Raw genomic sequence first — 21,968 nt, 5'->3', positions numbered from 1 at the left:
TGTCTGAGGAAAATGTTGATATTCCCAACAACCTCATCTTTTTCCTCCGTCATTATGCCTTTGCATTTCCTGCGTTATGTTACCCACTTGCTAGCTTGCTAAATTGTTAGCCTCTGTGGCTTCTAGATGCCGACAGTAACGTTAATATTGCCGTTGCTTAGCAGCGGTATTCTCACGACTTAACCACTTGAACGCCAAGCATATTGTGTACACGACTTCTTATGTCGTAAACACGAGCTCACGGATTTCATTTGAAGGCACCATCACAACGATTCCCTGGGTGCTCTCACTGTCATCTATAACATCTCTTCATATTCATTGTCTATAAAGCAGTTCCACACTTTATACTCGATGACATCACAAGTTTGAGTTTAGCACTCAGTAGTTTTTGGATTTGGGAGAGAGTTGTTCATGTTTACTAATATTTTTGGACTGACTCAGACCATAGATATAACATGTGTGAATTTTGAAAATGAGCGTAGTTCCCCTTTAAATGTAGCACCGTTGGCCCGAGAGAACCTAGATGTCATCCCTACTGTGTGCTTATATATGGCAGCTGTTCAAAGCTGCACTTTAATTCAGACGGAATAAATAACACAGTCTTCCTCATACAAATGAAAAGTTTAATTCACAGTCAATAAAATGCACAATTTCTCAATTCAATATCCTCAGTGATTTTACTGCTACAGCCTGACTTGGTGTGGTATGACCAGTAGCTCACGGTGGCTAATGTTTACTTGTATCCTGTAATAATTGGCCCCTTTTTAGCAAATGTTACATAGGCTCACTTTAGTTTATTTGGAAACCATGCTGAACCACTGAAACACTGTGAAAATTGAGTGTAAATGATTGTGTAAATGAGCCACATGCTGATTTTCTCCATTGGAAAACACTGAATCAGCAGACTTCAACAGTTCTGCATTCCATATGAGTCCCTTGCTGCAGGCTACACTGCTCAGTTTCTGCGTCTTTATTATGGGCTGGATTTGGGAAGCCTGTTTTCCTAAAGGCCCTACAGTCACAGTGCAGGTGATACTCAGATCCAGTGACACTGTGTGTCTACTGTACGTATGCAAATCATCATTTGTAGATGATTCAGCAGATTATTCTCACACTTTTGTACAAAACGTGAATGACTATTTAATATGCTTCCTAATTTTCTGCTTGGCCGGGCTAATTCCAACGTTTATTAATTGTTTAATAAGAAGAAAACAACTTTAGTCTCAACCTTTTAACTGTTTCACTCTCTTTCTTTTTGACTTTATTTACTTTTTACGTGTCACACACTTGAAACTCAAACACAACAGCAACCTGGACATTAGAATAAGGCATTATACAGGTAGAAGTATACACCGCTGTGTGTGTGCACTTTATATGGGCCGTCCTTTGTCCTGAAACGTGTCTGACAGGACACACCTTGTTTCATGGCCTTCTGATAGCAACACACACCCACACTAGCACACACACACTTATGAATATGACTGTGTGCTCAGTGCTGCTCCTAAGGGTGTGCCTCCTGTTTGAGAGCACCCATGTCCTCGTAAGCTGTTATACACTCAAACTGCACTGAGCCGGCTCTCGCTTTGCCTGTTTGCTCTTTTCCAATTCATGCAAATGTGCAACTCTCAGCTTGACAAAGATATGAAATGAGAGTTGAGTGTTTGCATACTGTGAGTATTACAAGCAGACTATGACTGCACGCAATAATTAAGAATACTGTGTGTGTGTGTGTGTGAAATTATATCCGATGAAAGAAGTTTTGAGTGCCAATAGAGAGAAAGTGTCTGCTTACATGAGCAAGCTCTGATAACAAACACTAGCAGGTATACAGACGCCGAAACGCAGGGTGCGGCCGCTCCAAGGAATGTGCTCAAGGCATCTTACCACACCCTACCTCTTTCTCCCCCTCTCTCTCTCTCTTTCTCTCTCTCTCTCTCTGTCTTCCTCTCTCTCTCTCTCTCTCTCTCTCTCTCTCTCTCTCCTCGTCCTCCTCCCTCTCTGAGTCACCTGGCAGCCATTGAACAGGTGTACAGGTCCAGGCAGAGTCCAGGCAGCATCTAAATCCTGACCTGCATCCCAACACGCCTGGAAGAGGAGTCTGCTTTATCTGGGACAATTTTAATTTGTAGATTTATTGACATGGCTGTTAGAGTTCGATGTTAACAACTGACAAGAGCACAAACACCCCTTATGAAAAAGCAGTATACTTCAAGTTTATTTTATGACGTATACTTAAGTAAACTTCAACTTCAAGAATATATTTCACAACTTTATTTAGTAAGTATACTAATATCAATGTACTAGTAGTATACTTATAAGCGCACTGCTTTAATACTTCTTGGGATTAAATTGACCCACTTTTTAGTTTATAAAAGTATACTTTTAAATATACGTTAAGTGTAAGAATAGTAAACTTTGAGTACACAACTAGTTTACATTTAAGTTTATTTTTTACTGCAACTATACTATAAGTATACAGATAGTGCACTAGTTGTATACTTGTAAGTGTACTACTTCAATACTTCTTGGGGCTAAATAGGCCCACTTTTTAGTTTATAAAAGTATACATTAAGTGTAAGTATTGTACTGTTAGTTTACTAGTTTTATGGTAGCCCACTTTTTAGTTTATGAAAAGTACACTTTAAAGTATACTCAGTAAATTAATAGTTAAATAGTTTTTTATACTACAAGTATACTAACTTATAATTTTCTTAAGTATATCTTGATCAAAAGATTAAGTACAAGTGTAAGCCAAGTATGCTTGTCAGTATGAGCCAAGTATACTTTTATTAAGTATATCTCTGATAAGTACATAAAAAGTAAACTGAAAGTATACTCTCTATGTAAGTTTAAAGAAGTGTACTAATAGCACACTTGAATAAATTTCTTTTTGATAAGGGACATTAAGTGCATTACTAAGGCATTGGGCCACCACAAGCCAAAACAGCTTCAGTGTCTCCTCCAAAAATAAACTGGTAACTTTTAGTGTATTATATTAGATGTTAAACATGGTTTCATCTTCCTTTTCCAGAGAATAACTCGGTTGTCAAAGTGAGATGAGAGTCGGGAGACAAAAGCACAAGCGGAGTGGCTCAGTGGATCAGGAGTCACTCCACACCAACAATTTGCAGGTTTGGCCTCTCAGTTCTTTTTCAGGCGTTTTGCTTGAAGCTACTTGTAGATTGTTTTCCTCCACTTGAACTTGGCGCCTGTCTACAGCTAACGTATAACCGTCGTCCCGGAGCAGACTTACTGTAATCACCATTCACTTGGATCAACAGGAATTTACTTCAGCGCTGTAGAAAATTAATACAAAGAGGTTACTCTGTGAGTCTGCTCCTGTCTTGTCTCTCTTTTCTTTCCTGCATCTCTGTGGCCCTGTGAGCTTTCCCAGCATGCTTTTCTCACGCTGTAATGTCACACCTGAGTATAAGGTGACTCTCTGGAGCCGGGGGCTCTGAGGTCATCTTTACACCACTGTGCCGGGAGGAAAGCGCCCGTCCACCTCAACGTCATGGGTTGCTGTGTGTTTGTGTGTGTGTGAGGGGGGTGGCAGTGTTGTGTGTATATATATGGACTCTCATGTAAATGAGACAACACTACACTCCCATTACCACCGACTGTATAATGATATTTCACCTTTAGTTTCTAGTCTGCGTCAACGTGCAGGTCCTTTTTAACCCCCAACAGCACAAGATGCTGCAAATGAAGTCTTCTCAAGAGAGTAACACATGATCCTCAAAAAGTAAAACAATACTGTTAGAGAGAGAATGTGTGTGTGTGTGTGTGTGTGTGTGCGTGTGTGTACCTGATTACATAATTCCCAATATGTCGTTACGACAGATAACAACCAAATAATCACTGACAAGTACGTCTAAATGATACTTGTTTTTTGAACCTGATAACCCTTCACGTGAGTTATCGTGTGTGTGCTTGTGCGAGAGCACGAAACCTTGTCAGGAGACTCTGACAAGCATAACAATCAATTTTTAGTACTGGGTGGGGCATCATCATGAGCCATCATCATGAACAACTCAGGTAGAAGGAAAGTCCCAACAGTGTGTATACAAGATTTTTCATTTATAGTACGTAAGAAAGTGTGTATGTGTGTGTGTGCGCGCGTGTGTGTGTGTGTGTGTGTGTGTGTGTGTGTGTCTGTGTGTGAGAGTTAACCGACCGCGTCACTACATACCTGTGACAGGTGTTGTCATTCTGATGCTATTATTACCACTGTCCGGAAATGATGGTAATGATTATTCAGAAACACCATGCATAGCTTTACAGACCGGATACAAAGAGTAAAGAGTAAACAAGGGTCTGCTTTACCAAACCAGCTCGACACCATCATGCTGTTACCACAATGTCCGCTCCAAGACTTTATTACTATACTTATTAATAATAATTAGCTTGAAACAGATACAAATATTTAATGAGTACAATAACAAACGTGCAGACATTCAATAGAAAGATATTTGATTAAGATATTAAAAAATTCTGAACAAGCTCCGACACATTACAGGACTTTAAACTTCGCCAGACAGGATGTGTTCGGGGACCTCGTGGAGTACTCTTGGCTCTTACAGAAAGTTTATAAGAATGTGGTTGTGGTTGAAACCACGCATACGAGCAAGTGATGATGTCCCAAAACAGGTTTAGGTGTGAAGAGCATTTCAGATTAACAACAAGAGATCAAAAACAGTTTTACCCTCGTTCAGGAAAGGTGACCCAGATAAGTGTTTGCACTAATAACTTGGGTTTTAAATTTCCATGAATGTCATATGTGGGCTGATAGAAGGAACAGTAACAGGCAGACAGGACTGATAGAGGCGTAAACATGCAGCAATGCAGGCTGACAAAGCAGATAAAAGTCAGCTTGATGGGGGCACCTGAATGCTACCTAACCTTTATAATGTTTAGGTGTGAATTATGAGGTTCCTATAGTTAAAAACATCTGGGGGGTACAACCAGACATACTGGTAAAACTTTAACTTGATTGTTTCTTTTCAGCTGGGAAACAGGTTGAACAACATGTGTTTTAATATTAATGACACAATTTCATATTTTTTTCTGACATGGCAAAATTGTTCCTCTGGGCTACAGGCATAAATTAAAGATCCCATTTCACCAGGTCATCAGGATGACTCTAGTTGTTTCCAGTACTCAGATATTAAAAGTATAGGCTATTGTAATATCAATGGAAAGCTGGTCCAGTTTGCCTACTTCTGAGAAATGGGCAGTGGCTTGTGGGTAATCCCTGAACTCCTTAAAATACTTGTTTCCACTGTGCCACTCTTATGTTCAAAATGCACTGCAATTATGTTCACCAACATGTGGTCTGTGTGGAAACAACCAGCTGTCTTATACTGCCCCCTACTGAACTGACCTGAACTGAACTTGAGTGTTTTTGCTGGGATTTGTTTCCACTTGCAATGATGTTCCTTTAGCCGAAATGAAACAAAAACATACGTGGACATAGATGGACACGCCAATTTCATTATCATCTAAGCATAAACTAAAAATGTGGTAAAGAAAATGAGGAATGTTGCTTAATAGATATATGATTGTATGTGTGCTAAGACCAAAAAATAGGAAAGCAATGTAGCTGAAAAATAAAATGAGCTCTTAGATAAATAAAAGAGAGAAATGGGTTACTTTAATGTAATTTAAACCTGCAGTAGGCAGAATATTTTTGGCATCATTGGGCAAAACTTCAATGATAACCGTTCAGCATATTGTAATTCAACTGTTCTGAGAGATAACTAGACTTCTGCACCTCCTCATCAAAGGTCAAAGGTCAACTTTATTATCCCACAAGGGGAAATTCATATGGTCATACACGTCTCATAAAAAAACAAATAAAACCTAAGCTCTAAAATGAGAAAGTGTGCTCTGGCTGGTGTTTCTGAAAACATTTAAGGTGAGAAATAGGCATTACAGTAACAGAATATTGATTCATATTTGATCAGCGCTGCCTAGTTTGACCGTTTGATCGGAGTGATTGACAGCTGCTCAAAGACGGCAGGCTCCAGCTCGGCTCTGATTGGTTGTTTTCCTCCGGTCTGTGAAATCTTGCAGATGCCATTAGGAGCGCCGGAGGACACATGATTTTTTGCAGATTACCTGTCTCATGCACTGCTGTCAGGGTATAGTGACCGTCATATTTGCTCCATTTCTACCCACTGCTGCTTTAATAGATAAATGATTTAATGTGTGTTAAGACCAAAAAATAGGAAAACAATGTAGCTGAAAAATAAAATGAGCTCTTATATGAATAGAAGTGGAAAAATAGGCAACTTTAATTTAATTTAACTGATTGGAAGTAAAGGGAAAAATAAACGAGGTAATAAAAGTTTCATAGGCTACATGATGCAATGTCTGTTAAGCCATCCACAATTCACAATCACTGACTACAGATATTATCTGTGGTCAGTATGATGAGGTAAAATCCCCTATGTCGTAATGTTCTGCTGTTTGTGCATCACCTTGGACTGACTAGAAGGAAAACGAAAGTGCGTTGTTAAGTTTCGTTTCCCAGAGTAGCAGCAGCTGAGGGATATAAACACAGAGCCAGTCTGCAGAGCCACATTCACAAGTCAGACGTCGTTTTCTTCTCTTCTACCAGACTCTGATCCGATCACCAAACAACATGAGCAGATGCACAGGTAACACAGAATGTTTGTTTCTTTGCAATACTTTAATATGCTGTTTAATTTGGTGCTATGCAATTATTTGTTTTTAATCAATTTTGACGCTATTGATGCATTGTCATTATTTCATTTTCATAATCTTTAAAACATTTCTATTACATTTTTATGTCATGTAAATTCAGCATGTTTGATTCAAAAAGAAGGAAGAAGGGTGTGACCCTGATTATTTATTTTATTTCCTTTGTTTTCTTTTTTTACCCCCGGAAGTCTGTTATGTTTCCTCAGTGTTGAAACCTACATTTTATTGACTGTACAGCTTTTTCTGTTATTTTCTTGCAGACTGGGTTCCTTCCTTGTGGAAGGACACCTTTGATGAATTGCTGGATGATGACAATGAGCTGGACTATGGAGACCAGTGGAGTCTCAACTTCAGCTACAGCCAGACAGACACAGTCACCAAGGAGGAGAGGAAGAGAGGCTGGAAGGTCTTCTGCCACACTGCCTATGGACAGTATGTATTGATAATAACAGATAATAATGCACTATACTCATTTTTAACTTACTCTGCACTATATTCTTTTTTTAATAGTCGTGTATCACAGCTGTTACCCTGCACTATATTCAGTTTTAACAGTTTTCTTCATCTCCTTGTATTTTTATATCTGGTATATTTTTTTGTACTTTGCATTACTAACTTTTTTATTGCCTTTTTACTAACATGTTTTTGCACTATGGAACTGTGATGCTGGAAACTTGAATTGCCCTCGGGATCAATAAAGTTACTATCTATCTATCTATCTATCTATCTATCTATCTATCTATCTATCTATTGTTCTCTATTCTCAAAGTATCAAGATATATAACTGTAAACTACAGTGCCGTAATAGACATTCAGGTCAAGGAGGATAAAAATGTGTTGTGAAAACTTGTGAAACTAGTTCTACTAGTTCTAACAATGGCAGTTGGCTGAATATAGTCTACAGGAGGTCTTGTTGTGCTTTCTCAGACTGCGCAGTTTTAGTTGCCATGCCAGGTCATATGATGATGATGGTGCAATAAAGAGCAGGGTCATGTGCAGTACTAAAACAGTGTCATTCAGTGGAAATACCTGGTACTGCACCCTGCGTAAAGACTGCACAAGTTATCCTGCTTTATGGAGACTCAAAACAGCACAAGATATGATTTAAAGCTGCAGTGGGTAGAAATGGAGCAAATATGATTAAAAAAAGTTTTTTTTATAAAACTGTCACTATATCCTGACAGTAGTGCATGAGACAGGTAATCTAAAAAAATGATGTGCCCCTCTGTGTCCTCCGGTGCTCCTAATGGCATCTGCCAGATTTCACAGACCGGAGGAAAACAACCAATCAGAGCCGAGCTGGAGCCTGCCGTATCTGAGCAGCTGTCAATCACTCACAAACTCCAATCAAACAGTCAAACTAGGCAGCGCTTATCAAATATGAATCAATATTATGTTACTGTCATGCCTATTTCTCGCCTCAAATGTTTTCAGAAACATCTCGTAGTGCAGTGATTAGCTATAAAACAAGAAAGTTTGAGCAGCCGTGTTGAGATCAGTTGAAAAAATACCAAGCACCACTCACCAGCTGGAGAAAACTTTCTCATTTTACAGCTAAACCGTGCACTACAAGATGTTTCTGAGAACATCAGAGGCGAGAAATAGGCATTACAGTAACAGAATATTGGTTGATATTTGATCAGTGCTGCCTAGTTTGACCGTTTGATCGGAGTTTGCGAGTGATTGACACCTGCCTCCGTTGAATGAACAGCCAATAGGAACGCTCGCTCTCTGAAATGACCTGTGATTGGCCAAAGTCTCCCGTCACGGGCTAGATATTTTAAAGCCTGAAAACAGAGCCATGAGGAGGTGCAGAAGTCTAGTTTTCTCTCAGAACACTTGAATTACAATATGCTGAAAGGTTATTATAGTTTTTTGCCCAAAAACATTCTGCCTACTGCAGGTTTAACCAACAACGTTATGGGAAAGATTGATTCTTTTCAATGGAGATGTTAGTTTAACCATTCTAAAACATTCATAACTCACAGGAATACCTCAGGTAGAAACTCACTAACCCTGAGAAGCTCTTGACTCTCATTTATTGTCTTCTCATTTCCCTCCAGCTTCCAGTGTGCATCCTGCCAAAAGATCTGGCCTTCAGCACGGGTGGTGGTGTTGTTCCGTTACCGGCTGCGGGGTGACCGGGGGACGGTGATCATGCGGCCCTTTGGACAGGCATGTCGCAGTTGCCAGGACGATGAGTTTGAACTCTCCGGTTTTTCCCAGCAAGAGGTGGAAAAGGCCTTGCTCAGGCTGTGTGCCAAAATCCGGAAGAATTGCTACAACGATGAGGACGACAACAATGATGATGATGGCTCATCAGCAGGCTCTACCAGGGTGCGGACCAAACCGCATGAGGCGACCCTGTGTCAGGCCTGCATTCAAGGCATCTGCTGTCAGGATGATGATTAGAAGGGTGTGGTTGTGTGTGTGTGTGAGAGAGAGAGTGATTGAGAGGTTGTGTGATGCTTGGAAGCTCCTTTGCAAATTGAATGCCCCTTTTTCCTAATATTTTGGATAATGTTTTCATTATGGATGTTAATGTTCAGGGCCAATACATAATGTTCCAGTAAATATATATATTTTTTTGTATTTTTGTTGGTACTAATAAAGTCTTAAGTTTGACCACGTTTTGTTTTGGGGGTACTGATTATTTCATGGAGTATGGAGGACAAGTGGTGGAATATAACATTATAAGTACATTTACTCAATTACTTTACTTCCATTTTACACTACTTATAATTCTACTCTACAGTTCAGATGCAAATATTTTACTCCAAAACATTTATATGATAGCTGTAGTGACTTTGCAGAGAAAGATTTTACATGCAAAGGAAATCAACGTAGCTGAAAAACAAAATGAGCTCTTAGATAAATAAAAGAGAGAAACAGGCTACTTTAATGTAATTTAAACCTGCAGTAGGCAGAATATTTTGGGCAAAACTTCCATAATAACCTTTCAGCATATTGTACTTCAAGTGTTCTGAGAAAAAACTAGACTTCTACACCTCCTCATCAAAGGTCAAAGGTTAACTTTATTATCCCGCAAGGTGAAATTCATATGGTCATACACGTCTCATAAAAAACATATGAAACCTAAGCTCTAAAAGGAGAAAGTGTGCTCTGGCTGATGTTTCTGAAAACATCTAAGGTGAGAAATAGGCATTACAGTAACAGAATATTGATTCATATTTGATCAGCGCTGCCTAGTTTGACCGTTTGATCGAAGTGATTGACAGCTGCTCAGAGACGGCAGGCTCCAGCTCGACTCTGATTGGTTGTTTTCTGTGAAATAGGAGCCTCGGAGGACACATGATTTTTTGCAGATTACCTGTCTCATGCACTGCTGTCAGGATATAGTGACCGTCATATTTGCTCCATTTCTACCCACTGCTGCTTTAATAGATAAATGACTTAATGTGTGTTAAGACCAAAAAATAGGAAAACAACGTAGCTGAAAAAAAAATGAGCTCTTATATAAATAGAAGTGGAAAAATAGGCAACTTTCATTTAATTTAAAGGGACTATTTGTAACTTTCAGAAATGCTTGTTAACAGCGACACCTGTGGCCTTGAAATCAACGAAAGTCAGCGTCGAGCTCGCACTTGCTCGCTCTAAATAGACATGGACGAGCATCACTCAAAACAGTGAGGCGACACACGTCAGCTAAAAGCACAATATCACTCTATATTTCAGCTGCTTGGCAGTAATGTCAGCTGACCAGACAAAGGTCTCTCCATGAATCACTGCTGATCCTAGTGTTGGCTTTTCCTGCCTCAGCGCAGGCTCAGGCAGCGGGGCTCCTCAACGAGTTACGTTATCGCCTCCTGACCGCAGCCGGCAGCCACAGGGAGACACCGGCACCCGGTCGGAAACGAGACGACAACGTAACACATGGAGGAGCCCCGTCAGTTCACAAGACACGGAAAACCTCTGTTGGTCTGGAGGAGCTGCAGCATTTATTTCTGCACAAACGTCCACTCTACATTCACTAGATATTCTCAGAGCTAAACTAACTCTTCTGCAGTGAGGAGTGAGCGCGCATTCACATCTAGAGGTGGAGCGAGCTGAGAACGCGCGCGCTCTCTGAGCGAAGGCAGGCAGGCAGAGTTGGAGAGGCAGCGGTCACACGCGAACGCGCATATGTGAGCGCGCATGTGTGACGACCCGCTACATTAATGCGCGTATAAAGTTACAAATAGTCCCTTTAACTGATTGGCAGTAAAGGTGAAAAATAAACGAGGTAATAAAAGTTTCATAGACTACATGATGCAATGTCTGTTGAGCCATCCACAATTCATTACTGAATACAGGAATTATGTGGGTCAGTATGATAAGAGAAAATCCCCTATGTCGTTATGTTCTGCTGTTTGTGCATCACCTCAGACCGACTAGAAGGAAAACGAAAGTAGTTAAGTTTCGTTTTCCGGAGTAGCAGCAGCTGAGGGATATAAACACAGAGCCAGTCTGCAGAGCCACATTCACAAGTCAGACGTCGTTTTCTTCTCTTCTACCAGACTCTGATCCGATCACCAAACAACATGAGCAGATGCACAGGTAACACATAATGTTTGTTTCTTTGCAATACTTTAATATGCTGTTTAATTTGGTGCTTTGCAATTATTTGTTTTTAATCAATTTGACGCCATTGATGCAACGTCATTATTTAGTTTTCATAATCTTTAAAACATTTTTATTACATTTTTATGTCATGTAAATTCAGAATTTTTGATTCAAAAACAGAGAAGAAGGGTGTGACCCTGATTATTTATTTTATTTCCTGTTTTCTTTTTTACCCCCGGAAGTCTGTTATGTTTCCTCAGTGTTGCGACCTATATTTTATTGACTGTACAGCTTTTTCTGTTATTTTCTTGCAGACTGGGTTCCTTCCTTGTGGAAGGACATCTTTGATGAATTGCTGGATGATGACAATGAGCTGGACTATGGAGAACAGTGGAGTCTCAACTTCAGCTACAGCCAGACAGACACAGTCACCAAGGAGGAGAGGAAGAGAGGCTGGAAGGTCTTCTGCCACACTGCCTATGGACAGTATGTATTGATAATAACAGATAATAATGCACTATACTCATTTTTAACTTACTCTGCACTATATTCTTTTTTTAATAGTCGTGTATCACAGCTGTTACCCTGCACTATATTCAGTTTTAACAGTTTTCTTCATCTCCTTGTATTTTTATATCCGGTATATTTTTTTGTACTTTGCACTACTAACTTTTTTACTGCCTTTTTACTAACATGTTTTTGCACTATGGAACTGTGATGCTGTAAACTTGAATTGCCCTCGGGATCAATAAAGTTACTATCTATCTATCTATCTATCTATCTATCTATCTATCTATCTATCTATTGTTTTCTATTCTCAAAGTATCAAGATATATAACTGTAAACTACAGTGCCCTAATAGACATTCAGGTCAAGGTGGATAAAAATGTGTTGTGAAAACTTGTGAAACTAGTTTCTGTTTTTCTAACAATGGTAGTTGGCTGAATATAGTCTACAGGAGGTCTTGTTGTGCTTTCTCAGACTGCTCAGTTTCAGTTGCCATGCCAGGTCATATGATGATGATGGTGCAATAAAGAGCAGGGTCATGTGCAGTACTAAAACAGTGTCATTCAGTGGAAATACCTGGTACTGCACCCTGCGTAAAGACTGCACAAGTTATCCTGCTTTATGGAGACTCAAAACAGCACAAGATATGATTTAAAGCTGCAGTGGGTAGAAATGGAGCAAATATGATTAAAAAAAAATATTTTTTGAAACGGTCGCTATATCCTGACAGTAGTGCATGAGACAGGTAATCTGAAAAAGTCATGTGCCTCTGTGTCCTCCGGTGCTCCTAATGGCATCTGCAGGATTTCACAGACCGGAGGAAAACAACCAATCAGAGCCAAGCTGTTTAGCTGTAAAATGAGAAAAGTTTGAGCAGCCGTGTTGAGATCAGTTGAGAAAATACAAAGCACCGCCTATCAGCTGGAGAAAGCTTTCTCATTTTACAGCTAAACAGTACACTACAAGATGTTTCTGAAAACATTTGAGGAGAGAAATAGGCATTACAGTAACAGAATATTGATTCATATTTGATCAGTGCTGCCTAGTTTGACCGTTTGATCGGAGTTTGCGAGTGATTTACAGCTGCGTCCGTTGAATGAACAGCCAATAGGAACGCTCTCTCTCTCTGAAATGACCTGTGATTGGCCAAAGTCTCCCGTCACGGGCTGGATGTTTTAAAGCCTGAAAACAGAGCCATGAGGAGGTGCAGAAGTCTAGTTTTCTCTCAGAACACTTGAATTACAATATGCTGAAAGGTTATTATAGATTTGTTGCCCAATGATGTCAAAAACATTCTGCCTACTGCAGGTTTAACCAACAACGTTATGGGAAAGATTGATTCTTTTCAATGGAGATGTTAGTTTAACCATTCTAAAACATTCATAACTTACAGGAATACCTCAGGTAGAAACTCACTAACCCTGAGAAGCTCTTGACTCTCATTTATTGTCTTCTCATTTCCCTCCAGCTTCAAGTGTGCATCCTGCCACAAGACCTGGCCTTCAGCACGGGTGGTGGTGTTGTTCCGTTACCGGCTGCGGGGTGACCGGGGGACGGTGATCATGCGGCCCTTTGGACAGGCCTGTCGCCGTTGCCAGGACGATGAGTTTGAACTCTCTGGTTTTTCCCGGCAAGAGGTGGAAGAGGCCTTGCTCAGGCTGTGTGCCAAAATCCGGAAGAATTGCTACGACGATGAGGACGACAACGATGATGATGATGGCTCATCAGTAGGCTCTGCCAAGGTGTGGACCAAACCGCATGAGGCGACCCTGTGTGAGGCCTGCATTCAAGGCATCTGCTGTCAGGATGATGATTAGAAGGGTGTGTGTGTGAGAGAGAGAGTGATTGAGAGGTTGTGTGATGCTTGGAAGCTCCTTTGCAGTTTGAATGCCCCTTTTTCCTAATATTTTTGATAATTATGTCATTATGGATGTTAATGTTCAGGGCCAATACATAATGTTCCAGTAAATATATATATTTTTTTGTATTTTTGTTGTTACTAATAAAGTCTTAAGTCTGACCACTTTTTGTTTTGGGGTACTGATTATTTCATGGAGTATGGAAGACAAGTGGTGGAATATAACATTATAAGTACATTTACTCAATTACTGTACTTCCATTTTACACTACTTATAATTCTACTCCACAGTTCAGATGCAAATATTTTACTCCACAACATTTATATGATAGCTGTAGTGACTTTGCAGATAAAGATTTTACATGCAAATCAAATGATCAGCTTATTATACTGTATATATGGGAGTTATAGATTAACCTACCCATAAAAATGATCTCCATCTCAACCAGCTTCAACATTAAAATGCTGGTTATAAATGAATACGTCATTATTAACAACCCAATGACATAATACAGTGGTTCCTCACCTCAGGTTCATGACCTCTCAAGGGTCACACACAGAAAAGGTTAGGAACTGATATATATTAATATAACTCATAAGGGGGCATTTTTCTGCACAATGATACTTTTTGTAAGAGTATTTATTTGTTGTTAGTATTCAGTTGTTGTTTTACAAATAATAAGTAGTATTGTTTGATTTATTATTCTAGATGTGTACTTTATTTAGACTTGCTTTTTGATAGTGTTTTCTTTTGCTAGTTATGTGTTTAGTTTAATTATTTTATGACCTTAATCCACACTGTCAGACAGTATCATGTAGCCTGTTTTATTTTTTGAGAACTCAATGGCCAGCTGCTGCTTGTTAAGAGCTTAAATCTGTCAAATTTATCTGTCAAATCAAGTAAAACACAGTTCATTTCAGGAAAAAAGGTATTGAAACACTAGAATATACACCTGACATGAATACAAATATTAGGGATTTACACTTGATTAAGTTTTGACCTCTGAAGTTGGAATTAAAATCTTGGCAGGTTCAGCTGGGAGAGCCTTAGGGTCTGTTGTCAACAAGTTCAAAATATGTAAAGATCTTGGGTACTTTACTTATTCACAACATTATGATGCATATGTCTCCCCCATATTAAATTATGCTTCAGAGATATGGGGCTTCAAAGATTGTAAAATAGCAGACTCTATACAGAACAGAGCTGCACGCTGTTTTTAGGTGTTCATAAGTTTGCTCCTACTTTGGCTGTTCAGGGTGATATGGGATGAATTCCTGGTTCACTAATGCGGAAATGTGAAATGATAAGACTGTGGAATTCTTTGCTTAATATGTCAGAATACAGGGTCATAGGAATAATTCATCATGCAGTACGAACACAATTAGAAGAAAGTTACTTGCTAGATTTGAAGAAAAATGGTTGAAAGATATATTGTTAAAACCAAAATAATTAAAAACATATTCAAATCAAGCACAATTATGGCACTGAAACTTAAGTTATAACAAACTTCGAGGTCGAGGTCAAAGGTCTGTAGTTGCACAGTTAAGAACAGGAATCCTTCCTCTAGGCCTTGAAGTTGGTAGATTTAAAAACATCCAGGACGACAACAGGTTGTGCGAGTTAGGAGAAGTTGAAAATGAATCACAATTTCTTCTGTATTGTCCATACTATGATGACTTAAGAACTTCTATTTTAAATGAAATGTCTGTTCAAAATCCAGAAATGTTGTGGTGCTCGGATGATGACAAAATGGAACAGCTTTTTATTTTGAATGCTTATAAGTTGGCTATACTTTTGTTTCTCAAGCTTGGAAAAAAGCATCTCAACCGGTCGAGGCAGATGGTCGCCCACCCAGAGCCTGCTTCTGCTCCAGATTTCTACCCGTTAACGGGGAGTTTTTCCTGGCCACAGCGCGCTGCAATCCTCTTGGTTTGATCTCTTGTTGGGTCTCTAAACTATAGAGTACGGTCTAAGACCTGCTCTATATATAAAGCGTCTCGAGATAACTATTATGATTTGACGCTATATAAAAATAAATTGAATTGAATTGAATTGAAAAAAACGTCAGGATGGTTTATTTGTTTAAAATTATTTGTAATTTATATTGCTACTCTGGTATTTTTCTTTGTCTTTTCCTTATTTTCTATATTTTATTTTATTTTCTAATAAGTAATAGTGTCTATCTATATAATGTATGCATGACACAATAATCATAAAATAAAATCTATCTGTAAACAAATACATTTATACATTTTATTTCGTTATTAATTTCCAAATTTATTAAAGGGACTATTTGTAACTTTGTACGCGCATAAATGTAGCGGGTCGTCACACATGCGCGCTCGCATATGCGCGTTCGCGTGTAGCCGCTGTACCCTCCTCCTCTGCCTGCTCGCCTTCACTCAGACAGCTCAGCTCGCTCCACCTCTAGACGTGAACGCGCGTTCACTCCACACTGCAGAAGAGTTAGTTTAGCTCTGAGAATATCTAGTGAATGTACAAGGAACGTTTGTGCAGAAATAACTGCTGCAGCTCCTCCAGATCAACAGAGGTTTTCCGTGTCTTGTGAAGTGACGGAGCTCTACAGAGATTTACGTTGTCTTCTCGTTACCGACCGGGTGCCGGTGTCTCCTCTGCTCTCTCCGGCTGCGGGCGGAGAGAGCAGGGAGACACGCTCCAGAGCCCCGCTGCCTCAGCCTGCACTTAGGCAGGAAAAGCCAACACAAGGATCAGATCTAAATCATGTTCATGGAGAGACCTTCGTCTGGTCAGCTAACATTACTGCCAAGCAGCTGAAATATAGAGTGATATTGTGGTTTTAGCTGACTTGTGTCGCCTCACTGTTTTGAGTGATGCTCGTTCAGGTATATTGAGAGCGAGCAAGCGCGAGCCTGACGCTGACTTTCATTGATTTCACGGCCACAGGTGTCACTGTTAAGAAACATTTCTGAAAGTTACAAATAGTCCCTTTAAGTTTATGTCCATATAAAAAAAATATATAAACATTCACCTGTTATAGCAGCTAAAATACAATTGTACAGTATTTTTCATTTAAAACTTTATTTCGAACATGTAGAGCACAAAAAAAAAAATAAAAAATAAAAAATGAAGAAAAAGAATGATCATACCAACAAGTGGACAGTCAGAAACAAGTAGTATTTACATACAATGAAAAGCGTAAGAAATATAATTATCCTTATCAAAATATAAATTTGTTATCAATCCAGAATACCAATTCATTACTTCTAATATAACTTAATCACAATACCAATTCATTACTTACATATTTATCTTAATCATATTGACTATTTGTTATCTTTTCTCTTATATGCGCAAATTATTATTTATAATATACAATTTATAATATTACAATAAGCAAACAGTCCACACTAAATGAACCTAGACAACCGACCAATCAGAAGAGAGCTCCTCCTGTATGACAGTTGTTTCCGCGCATGCGCAGTAGTCTTTTCTCTTTGGCAGCCACAACAACATACTGAAGCGATCCAGTCAGTCTCGCCCTCCGCCGCTCCGCTCCGCTCTCTCAGCAGCAGCAGCAGCAGCATCACCGTCTCCGCCGGGTCCCGGTGGCAGCAGAGAGAGACAGAGAGGGAGGAGGATGGTTCAGCAGCGGAGAAGCAGCCGGGGATGCGAATGACAGCGATATAAGATAATGATGATGGCCCTGGATTTACGCAAGTTCCCCTAATGAGCGACTAGTGACCAAGTGAGACGAAGGTGTGAGTAGAAACCGTTGAGATTTGATGTTGTCCTAACGGCTAACAGAACGCGCTAACTGACGGTTTGCTAGCTGCTCTAACGGCTGCTTTGGGGTGTTAACGGTTACCAACGGCTCCGTCACAGTCGCGAGAAAAAAACGTTATAACACCCTCAAAAGGAAAAAGCGTTTGTTTTATATCGACACTCGCTTCTTTCCTGTTGTGTGTTCACACATACACAGACTGACAGTAGTGTTGAACAAAGGAGCTTTAACCGAGAGAGGGGCCGCATGGAACAGAAACATGAACACAGAGAGACAGAGAGAGAGAGAGAAGTCGGCTGCTTGTTTGTTTTGTGCTCCATTTTCATGCTGACACACTTCTTCAGGGATAACCAACCACACGAGGTCTGACCTCAATATGTAGCTGATTGACGGTGACCTAGCTCATTTTGGTAAAGTGCTGTTGAAGTTAACTTACACTGTATCTCCCTCTATGCAGCTGACTGACTTTATAGCTCCCACATAAGAAGTTTGATGTCTCTATTGACAACCAGTTTTTACAGAAGCATGCCATGATCCTCCCACACTTTGACTGAGGTGTCTGACTTGATGTCTATCAGGTGACTGCAAGTTTGTATAACTGTAAAGGCACCACAGTGAGTGGTATTTGTTTTTTAAGGCATGTAAGAGTGATAGTAACTGTAGATGTGACTGTTAAAGGTGCTGGCAGGTGGGGCTGAAATGCTTCATGTACCTCAGTAACATCTACAGTTAAGTCATAGCTGTAGCTTATCATAGCTGGACTGTTAAAATGCATCATAGAGCTGAGATTCAAGGTTCAAGATGTTTATTGTCATGCAGGTTATACAGGTACAAGCGTGTGAAATGCTTTTTGCTGGGAAGCTCCATTAAAAATAATAACTTATATTACAATTATGAAAGGAAAAACTTTGTACAAGGCATATTAAGAACATATACATTAAGAACATATACAGTATAAGATATATGATTGAGGTACTTTTTGTGTGAGAAGGTGTCGTATGAATTATCTATTTAAAAGTCTGATGGCCTGGGGGAAAAACTGTTCCTCAGTCTGCTGGTGAGAGTCCCGGGTGTCCTGTATCTTCTACTACATATCAGTACAATATTAATATCTGGATATGACAGACCCTGGTAGGACAGCAATTAATGATTGTTTTCATTAGATCTGAAAGGATCAGTCAATTAGATGATTGGCAGAAAAAAAGTTAATTGGCAGCTATTTAGTGTAATGACTTAATCATTAAAGTCATTTATCAAGCATAACTGTCAAACACTCTCAATTTCCATCTTCTTAAAAGTGCGGATTCATTTGTTTTATAATACTGTCAACTTAATATCTTCATTCAGTTTTTAAAGCATTTTTCACAATTTTCTGACATTTTATTGACCAAACATTAAGCATTCAGTCGAGAAAATAATTTTTCTACAATTAACATAATTGATATTTATAGCGCTAATCTGCCAATCTATTTTCCTGATTAATCAAGTAATGGTTAAAGGGACTGTTTGTAAGAATCAGAAATGCTTGTTAACAGCGACACCTGTGGCCGTTAAGTCAACGGAAGTCAGCGTCGGGCTCGAGCTTGTGCTCGCTCTACATAGCCATGAACGAGCATCGCTCAAAACAGTGAGGCGACACACGTCAGCTAAAACCGCAATATTACTCTATATTTCACCTGCTTGGCAGTAATGTTAGCTGACCAGACGAAGGTCTCTCCATGAATCACTGCTGAGCCTAGTGTTGGCTTTTCCTGCTTCAGCCTCCCGTCCGCAGCCGGAGGGAACAGGGGAGACACCGGCACCCAGTTGGAGACGATAACTTTTCTCTCTTCGGAGCCCAGTCACTTCACAAGACACGGGAAACCTCTGTTGGTCTGGAGGAGCTGCAGCATTTATTTCTGCACAAACGTCCACTGTACATTCACTAGATATTCTCAGAGCTACTAACTCTTCTGCTGTGTGTAGTGAACGCGCATGCACATGAGGTGGAGCGAGCTGAGTGAAGGCAAGCAGGCAGGCAGAGGAGCAGAGTACAGCAGAGACTCCGGCCCTGGAGACCAAAGCTATGGTCTCCCCCGCGTCCTCCGACCGCGGCCAACACTGTTTTGCAAGACAGGCTTCACTAGATATAACTTTGTGGTATTGGTGCTTCCGTGTAGTTTGTGTTGGAGTTTTGTCTGAACAGCGTAGACACACGCAAGCGCGCATATGCGAGCGCACATGGGACACCGACCCGGGTGATTTATACGTGTAAGAAGTTACAAACAGTCCCTTTAAGGTGCTGGCAGCTGGGGCTGAAATGCTTCATGTACCTCAATAACATCTACAGATAAGTCATAGCTGTAGCTTATCATAGCTGGACTGCTAAAACGCATCATAGAGCTGAGATACATATCAGTATAATATAAATATCTTGATATGACAGACCCTGGTAGAAAAGCCCAAAGACAAGAATCAAAATATCATAAATTGCGATATTTCTTGTTAAACAGTGTGATTTCCTGCTGGATTCTCGGGGAAACCAAGAGTGCTGTCTAGACTTGAGTTTTTGTCGGCAGGAGTCATCAGACAAAGATTTGCAGACAACACTCATGTGTTTGGGAAGCTCATGAGTCATTAAGACTTGATTATCACATTACCTAAATTGGGAAATACTGTATGTACTAGAGAGGTCTGTTCTGTGTGGACCAGTTGTACAAGTGTAACGTAATATTGTTCATTTTCAAACTTTCGTAAACCTACCTTTGTTCCTGGCTGGATTTACGGCTAATAGGACGAGTGTCCAGTCAACAAAGAGTGAAACACTTTCTCAGCCTCAACTCCACCCGACCACAGAATGACGTGTAGGGCTCCAAGCGCTTTCGTAATGGTAGATAATTGAGCTGTCACTGCCAAGTGCAAACCTTGCGTTCCCTGGAATTCAAAGTTCCTCCGTGTCCAGACGTCCTGTCCTTATTTAGTATGAGAGAGACTGGCGGAGATACACAGGGGAGTGAAGTGAACTGGAAGTAAACCAGTGTGCACAAAACAGAGAGCGAAGCAGACATACTGACCTAATAACTATAGTAACCCCCCCCTCCTCCCTCACCACCACCACCACCACTCCTTCAGATATACACACACACACACAAGGTCCAGTCTACTGCATGCATCACAGGAGCAGAGCTTAAAAGACTATTATTCGCCAGTGGTTGCAGCTTCTGCGCGGCCCGTATGCCTCCGTCTGTCAGTGTGTGTTTTCCCTGTCTGTGTCCCTGTCTGTCACTGCATAGAAATGGGAGGCAGAGGAGGGGAGGCATCCAGCCACGTTATTCAAATGTTCCAGAGCCCGGCCAGCCAGCGGCCAACTGTAGCCGGGCTAAAAGAGGCTCTTTGTGAGGGCCAGACAGATGGCCATAGAATGAAGACTGTAATGATACCCTCAACGGCCCAATACGCACACACAGAGACACACGCACTCACATACAGAATCCACTCATTACAGGATGTAATGGTGTGTGTGTGTGTTTGTGTGTTAAAGGCAGGACAAATTGTGTATGTCTTGTTTATATGTATGTATGTGTGTGTGAGAGAGAGAAAGAAAGCAGGAGAGGTAGGGAAGACGAGGAAGGAAATGAAGCAGAACACACTGATAAAGATAGTGTTTATGTACAATATGTGACAAGAGAGAGTGTTTGTTTCAGCACACTGTTATTACACTTTTATTGAATGTTGTATTCTTTTTTTTGTGATATTAAAAATTCTTGTCATGCCGGAAAAAGTAAATTTAGAAATGATAGGAAGATAGGGAAGCACCGATCCAACTTTTTCAGTCCCGATACAGATACCGAGTACCGATCCGATATCAGTCTTTAATTAATAAGCTGTATGCCTCACTGTGTGGAGGTGACTGGGCTCATTCTTTTATGTGTAAGGAAACATCAGGCTTGACAAACATTGCTTTCCTAACTGTGTAAAACAAAATGTAAAAAAATAAATACATAGATAGAAATTTACATAATTTTTTTTTTTATTAAAATAATAAATCTTACACCAGTAACGGTTGGTATCGGTGCATCCCTATGGGAAGATAATGAAAAGATCACGATAACGTGTGAATCCACAGGAGGTTTATAAGCTGAGAGTAAACTCTGCTGTAGCAGCCGTAGCTGTGATTCTTGGGTTTAGCGCCTGAGAGGCAAACTGGTTTTGGCCCAGCATATTAGTGCTGGACGGTTTAACACACACTCATACTCTCATATCGCCAGTAGTAGACAAGCATGTCAACAGCCTAATGTAAACAAATTATTTAGAAACGCAGGCTAACTGGACTCGCAGTGGCCAGCTGTGGTAATATTGACCATGCCTTTCATCAACTGACTAACAAATCGATGGCTTGGATATCATTAACCTTCCCCTCTCGCCTGCCCTCTTTATAATTATCTCTCTGTCTTCCTTGCTTCTTTCTTCTGTCTCTCCGTTTCCCCCTCTATTTCCGGTACGATATCATCCTCGCCACAGCACATCAGCTGATCGATGGATGGGCTGATTGATTGATACTTCTTCACTTT

General features: G+C 40.2%; 3 protein-coding genes across 9 annotated transcripts in view; all 3 read left to right on the top strand.

Annotated features, from left to right (window-relative positions):
• The first annotated feature begins 6,507 nt into the window (after window positions 1-6,507).
• Window positions 6,508-13,820, top strand: LOC119503041 (receptor-transporting protein 3-like). Of its 2 annotated transcripts, XM_037794530.1 has the most exons (4): window positions 6,508-6,662; window positions 6,987-7,158; window positions 8,790-9,163; window positions 13,619-13,820. In XM_037794530.1, exons 1-3 carry the CDS (start codon window positions 6,647-6,649, stop codon window positions 9,136-9,138), a joined length of 537 nt encoding a protein of 178 aa, XP_037650458.1. In that variant the 5' UTR covers window positions 6,508-6,646; the 3' UTR covers window positions 9,139-9,163; window positions 13,619-13,820. The 2 variants fall into 2 exon arrangements, with proteins under 2 accessions (XP_037650458.1, XP_037650457.1); XM_037794529.1 differs by lacking the exon at window positions 13,619-13,820 and having other exon boundaries at window positions 8,790-9,356.
• LOC119503042 (receptor-transporting protein 3-like) overlaps window positions 11,156-21,968 on the top strand; it is a 15,141-nt gene continuing 4,328 nt past the window's right edge. Inside the window, exons 1-4 of one of the 4 annotated variants that reach the window (XM_037794532.1) lie at window positions 11,156-11,283; window positions 11,604-11,775; window positions 13,265-13,628; window positions 20,973-21,010. In XM_037794532.1, coding sequence (XP_037650460.1) covers window positions 11,268-11,283; window positions 11,604-11,775; window positions 13,265-13,613 — 537 coding nt within the window. In that variant the 5' untranslated portion in view covers window positions 11,156-11,267 and the 3' untranslated portion in view covers window positions 13,614-13,628; window positions 20,973-21,010. Of the gene's footprint in view, window positions 11,284-11,603; window positions 11,776-13,264; window positions 13,821-20,968; window positions 21,011-21,968 lie in introns of those variants that run through there. The other 3 variants (XM_037794533.1, XM_037794534.1, XM_037794531.1) reach the window with 3 other exon arrangements.
• LOC119503040 (ankyrin repeat and IBR domain-containing protein 1-like) overlaps window positions 17,134-21,968 on the top strand; it is a 23,156-nt gene continuing 18,321 nt past the window's right edge. For 2 of the 3 annotated variants that reach the window (XR_005210241.1, XM_037794528.1), the window contains exon 1: window positions 17,134-17,393. The gene's annotated coding sequence lies outside the window, so the exon portion shown is untranslated. Of the gene's footprint in view, window positions 17,396-21,968 lie in introns of all 3 variants that reach the window. The other variant, XM_037794527.1, reaches the window with a different exon arrangement.

This window comes from Sebastes umbrosus, chromosome 15, assembly GCF_015220745.1.
Source record: "Sebastes umbrosus isolate fSebUmb1 chromosome 15, fSebUmb1.pri, whole genome shotgun sequence".
Taxonomy (NCBI): domain Eukaryota; kingdom Metazoa; phylum Chordata; class Actinopteri; order Perciformes; family Sebastidae; genus Sebastes; species Sebastes umbrosus.
This window is presented reverse-complemented; position numbering and strand designations above follow the sequence as displayed.

What these genes read in the sequence shown, in the direction of transcription:
- LOC119503041 (XM_037794530.1), top strand. An exon ending in TGCCACACTGCCTATGGACA is followed by an intron (nt 7,159 to 8,789) that starts GTATGTATTGAT and finishes ATTTCCCTCCAG; the next exon opens with CTTCCAGTGTGCATCCTGCC.